Genomic DNA, 6,000 nt, shown 5'->3' with positions numbered 1-6,000 from the left:
TCAGATTTTTGTTTCTGGTCCCTCGGCAATCAGAGGCTGAAATGAGTTTCTGATCCTGGCAACTTCTGCTGCACACAGATGTCCAAAGCCTTTGTTGTACCACTCTGGGGAATGTCCTCTGAAGAAATGGAAAGGGAATTATTGAGAAATTCAAATAAGAAACATGCCCCGCAGGAATGGGCTTGCCATGCTTCCTAATCCCCGCTGCCTACGGTGGTGGTGGTAACTTCAAATACTTGTCACTGTAAGCGTACTCTGAAGTTCTCCCTTGCAGTAATCAAATAAGCAGATTTTATTTCTACGATCACATCATAACAGTGATAGACGCTGAGCAGAGAAATGAGCTTGGTGGATAGAAAAGACTGCAGGAAGACTCCAAAGAAGCAAAGCTACATTGACCATGTCCTCTGTTCCCAACACCTCCCCTCCCTGAGATGGAGGTTTTTGGCCTGCTTTTTGCAGGTGGGATACTTACTTTAGGTCAATTCTGCAGATGTGGGTCAGCCTGGCTTTTCCTGAGCCACATGGCTCTATCAAGTACTGAGAGTCCATCACGACGGCTCGCACAGCTCCCATAAGAGGAGCCTCTTCATGCTCCACGGAGATGGCAACCAGCATGCACATCCCCTTTGGCAAATCTGTCCTCCATGTCCTGCAGCAACACATTCAAGATGGAATCACTTTAGTAATGAAACTTTCAGCCTCATGAGTAAGAACCAGAATTAAAGTTACAGTTTACTTGTCTGCCTATCCTTGTTGTTGCCTGCAATGCCACCGGACTGTCCTAGCAGTCCCTGGAGGAGTTTCGTGTTCCCCAGCTGGGAGTCTGATGTGGAATGGCCACCCATCTATGTTGCTGCAGGCTCCAAGTGGAGAAGTTTTGCCTCTCCACATGAGCACTTTGTAACTGTTATGTATTACAGGGCACGATACAGCCTTTTGCAGACAGAAGTTTTGGAAAGGAAATAAAGTGAGCATAAGCCATCCAGCGAAGGCTGAAACGTTGCATTGCATCCATGCAGACTTACAGGACAACAAATACAGTTTAGCACAGCAGAAATCCTCACTACTACCCGCACTGACTTCTGAAACTCCCGGAACATGTTTCAAGGGCATCGGAATTAAAACCAAAATGTCCTTTCATTTTTTCCCTTTCTCAAGTTTCTAGCATCTCTTACATGCTGCAGAACTTTTCCACCAAGTTCAGGAGACCTAGACTTTTATATTTAACATTTTTTTCTTGTTCTGGAAGCATTTTCTACTTATTCTGGTGTCTCACATCTTTCTCGTCTGCCTTGAATCTCACGGGATATGTCTATGCTCTTTCCTACGCTGTGGGAAGAAATGAGAAATTCCCACTGTGCCGTGTAATGTGCATCGTCTTGCCATGGCCTGTCTGAGACAGGGATTATGCTACCTTGGGAAATATTGTGTTTTAGCAGGTAAGCAGCTTTCAAGGACTGTTGAAGTTTGGACTTCAGCAGATAATGTTAACATTTTGTATTTTTCTTACATGAAATTGAGCTATTGCTCAAGACAGTGCAGGAAGATACTGACTTCAGAAGGTTTTAAATGTGTCTGTGCATTAATAAAAATTATGAGCTATCTTGGTAGATGAAACACATGGGCAGTAGGAAATCACACCTCAGATCTTCTGTGAAATGCTGAACCATCTACTCTGCCTGCACAGTGCTTAGCTGTGACCGTATCATTCTGGTAACTACGTGGCACGCACTTGGGCCATTTGTGAAGTGGAAAGCTGTATATCCCCGAGACTGCAGAAGACTTACGATTCCTTTTCCCAGTTAATATGGATTTAGACCAGTTCCTGTACTTCTCTAAATACCGTACAATAGTAAAAACGGGCGTGGCACCTAACTCATAAAGATGCTGTGAGAGTCCGTGAACACTAAACATTGGAGGAATCTTTAATGAAAAACAATGCCTGTGCAGGGCAGCTGTGTGCTGTGTCAGATCCCAGGCATATGAAACATCACCCCTATCCTCTTACCATTAGAGTCTTCTCAAGGGAGCCTAATCCCCTTGTTATGACTGCCGAATTGGGGCAGTGGTGGGGGGAACCCTGGAACAACTAAGTTTATCCTTTCACAGCCAAAAGTTTGACTGGGAAGAAGAAAATTGCTGACTGTTAAAATACATTTATTCATGTCCCCAGAGGTTAATTATAATTTCACTGTTCACTTCCCACCAATCATAAGGTATCAAATTGACTGCGATATCACTGGCTAACCTTGCTCTAGACTTAATGATATAAATCAAGAGAGATAAACAACAGAATCTGACAGATCTGCCTGATGGCTATTTTCAGCCCTTAAAAACCCACCAGTTTTATGATATGTATTTCAGTCCTTGGGGGTCATTCTGCCTGGGTTAGTGAAAAGAATGAGAACTCAATGGCAAGATTTTTCTTTAACTGATGTGACTGCACAGCAGGTCTTTAAAGAACATAAACCACCATGAAACCTAATAGTGAGCTAAGTGGCAAATAAGAGGACAGAATTACGGCCATCGACACCTCCCCGCTACTCCCAGACAATCTTCTTGGTGCTATGTGGAGGGCCAAATTTATCACTGGTTTAAGTCAATAATATTATATAAGAAAATTAATTATAAAATATTTATTATAATATATATAATAATTATGATAAAACAACTAATTTAGCCCAGTATACTGTGGTAAGGCAAAGGAAATAGAGTAATGGGAGAACTGGTGTTTTAACATTATAAAGAACTTACACAAAACATTTTTTAATTCTTCTCCTAAGAGTTCCAATAATTCTTCCCTTATACCGACAATATCTGCATGTTATCCTTCTCTCAGAGAATACTGAGGTTCATAAAAAGGATGTACTTTTATAATTATATTTTATTTGGCTCATCTTTTTCCTTCAATCTTTATTCCCTCTAATAAAATTCTGACTCACTGACTATTTCCTTTGTCAAAACTGCTTAGTATTTCTCTGGCACATCATTTCAATCAAAGAAAGTAGAGACCAGGAACAAGAATGCACAAAATCATCCTGAAACAAATAACTATAGGACTGACCCTGTAAGTGAAATATGTCAGCAGTTCCACAATAGCTCTTAGCAAGCAAATGGCCAGGATTTCAAAGGCAGAAGGTGCATAAGAGGAATTTTTTTTCTGTTCTGTACAGGCAGATAGACAATGGCAGAACTGAGATTGAATTTGAAATATTGATACACAGCTATACATTTATTTGAGAGATGTCATCCCCTGGAAGACAGTCAGAATAAATATCTACTGCCTCTTTCTGTTCATTTCCACACTAGGATTTTTATGGATAAGCATTTCTTGGTCTATGAAGACTGCAACTGCAAATCTAAAATAACAACTTATATAGACACCGTATAACAACTTTAGCTTAAAAGCATCACTATCTTCTCTACTAAATATTTGGCTCTTAAACATCAAACATTCCCCAGAGAACAGCAAAAGCAGTATAAAAAACAATTGGGTTCTATTTGCACTGTTTTGACAACAAACAAAGCTAAGAGAGAACAGCAGCTATTATCAGACATCTGTTCTAAGGAAGAAATTATATTTATGGCCTCAGGAGTATGTGCTGCTCAAATTACATCAGAGAAAAGGTCAGCACGCTCTAGGTGCACAACTTTAATTCAGTTTGAGAAATCAACACTGCTGTCCAGAAGTAGAGTTCTCAAAGCACAATTATACAAATGCAAAGGCTGAAATAAGACCAGACCTTCCTTGTATGCCCTGCGGGAAGCAAAGATACTGGAGAACTGCCCTTAGCTTACCTTAGAACGACAAAGTCTCGGACGGGATGAGGAGCCATGCTGTTCAAAACATACTGGTAAACTTCTGTCTGCTTGTCCAGGCTCTCAATCACCTTCCACTGCAAGAAGTCTTCATCCCAGAGGTGACGTTCTCTCAGCACTCGGTTCAGGACAACTGATGGGGGGGCTTCAACTTCCACCGAGGCTTTCCAAAGCCTTAGCGGGTTCCCGTCTCCAACCTAGAACATAAACCTCCATGACTTATATGCCTATGTTCAGCAGAGGATAGCTGAGGACAAAATCTTGATATAGGTATCTGACTTTAGCTTAAGAGAACACATATTTCCCTGATAATCATTACTATTATTGCTATTGTTGCTGCTCTACTCTATGTAGAAACACATGCATACTAGCGCTGGATGGAAAACTGAAGTGATACGTTACTTCTGCTCTCACGCCATTGTATATCTGGACCAGAGTCCATAGTGTCAGTGGAGTTCCTGTGTGGTTGCTGGTGTGATGCTTTTTCAGTGCCAAGCATCCTAAGTGTAATGAAGAATACGTGTGTGCAGATGTAAAAACAGAGGGAAGGAGAGACTGAAACCCTGGACTGAAATAAAGCTATCACCTTGGGCAATCTGATGCACTAGCCAGGACTGAAGGGCCATTAAACCTCATGGTTAATTGGTGGAAGAGTAGAACATACGTTGTTTCAGTTATGTATCAGGACACAGATGTTTGCTCCTCAAAATAGCTGCAAGGGAGGTGTTGGGAAAATGCCTTTCCTTTCAAAGAAGGAAAACACAAACTGCTTACTAAGTCTTCCTAGCTCACAGATCCTGTTACTTGTTACACCTCCACAGCATGCAATAAGGTGAGTGGAAAGTGCTGGGCTACGCACAAGATGGATATCCTAAATTCCACACATACAGCTTTTCTGCATGGTTTCAGGGGTCATATTACATGCAGCAAACAAGTTAACTGTAAGCACTGGATCTTGCAAGCCCTGCTTTTCTAACCCCTCCCTGCCCTAGCATCCTCACATACCAATGCTAGTGCTACAGAAGCCTCCAGCACCTCCCACAGACCCATGACTGTGTCCCCAGAAACCCACCTTCCACCCCTCCCACCCTAAATTATTTTATGTTGTTATAATTCTACCTCCCCAAAGCTCTCAGTTCCTCAGCCGTCCTGCCCTAGAGCCCCAGGGACTCCCAGTCCCCTCAGTAGTCTCCCGCACCCTTCACCCCAGACCTGCGCGTGCCCCTGCTCACTCCCTCTCCTCTCCCACCTCCCACCTGAGCCCTGTTACTCCCTCCCCGACCTCCTGCAGTCCCTCCCTGGAGAGGTCACTCACAGAAGCTGACTGCAAACCAGAGTAATTGTGATTTCTTTGCCCCAAAAGAGGGGTTGCGCTTTCCCAGATAGGAGTGATTCTGCCTCTTGCCCCCTTCCTGCCCACATCCCACACTCCTCCCAGTGCCCTTCCCCTACCTAACTAGCGTCACCCACCCCAAATCCATCCTCTCCTCCCGCTAGCTGCTGCTGGTTTGCAGACCTCTGTTTGCCATTGCATTTCCAGCAGCCCTGAACAGGTTGCGTTGTTGCGGTATCACTTGCTTTATCCATTTTGGAGACCCTAGTTTGCTTTGTCTGCCTTTTCCTGGAATCTCGTACTTCAGTCACTATTACGTTATATTTTTAACTGCTTTTAGTCGACTTTTAAAAAACAATCGTGCGCCTCACCAGACAGAAGGGTATGTATTTAGCCATGCAACAAGTCAAGGTGTCCCATAGCTAGGCTGTATTTTGCTTTGGTTTCTTTATTGCTGCTTCTACGTCTCCCCAGATCACCTTTTTGTAGGCGAGTTCTGTGTTCTCTATACTGGAACACGTGACCCATCCTTTGAATTTCTCTTTTGCTTCTTTCTGGAGATTCTGCATGAGACTTTCCAGGTACATCTGATAGTTCCCTCCCTCCTCATCCACTTGTTTCCCGAGCTCGTCCAGGGTGGGAGAATGTACTTCTGCGTCGACATAGGAGTTTCGGGACTGGGTGACCATCTCATGTGGGACCTGTGCCACAGAAGGGAAGGAAAACACCCAGTGAAAACCTCCTGCTGAGAACTTTTCCTTAAGGCAATGTGTTTCTGGGCTGATGGACCATGCAGCATCCAGCTGCAATGAGCCTGTGATCTGTAACATGGATACCTATTTCTG

At 43.4% G+C, this 6,000-nt stretch overlaps 1 protein-coding gene across 2 annotated transcripts in view; it reads right to left on the bottom strand.

Moving 5' to 3' along the window:
* The window catches only part of STARD13 (StAR related lipid transfer domain containing 13), a gene marked incomplete at both ends in the record, with an annotated part of 265,428 nt that continues 259,428 nt past the window's right edge, over positions 1–6,000 (bottom strand). For both annotated transcript variants that reach the window (XM_082011774.1, XM_082011775.1), the window contains 4 exons: positions 1–118; positions 476–652; positions 3,802–4,019; positions 5,635–5,856. In XM_082011774.1, the coding sequence (XP_081867900.1) occupies positions 1–118; positions 476–652; positions 3,802–4,019; positions 5,635–5,856 (735 nt within the window). The remainder of the gene's footprint in view (positions 119–475; positions 653–3,801; positions 4,020–5,634; positions 5,857–6,000) is intronic.

This window comes from Phaethon aethereus (genome assembly GCF_964289735.1).
Source record: "Phaethon aethereus genome assembly, chromosome: 1".
Lineage (NCBI taxonomy): Eukaryota > Metazoa > Chordata > Aves > Phaethontiformes > Phaethontidae > Phaethon > Phaethon aethereus.
This window is presented reverse-complemented; position numbering and strand designations above follow the sequence as displayed.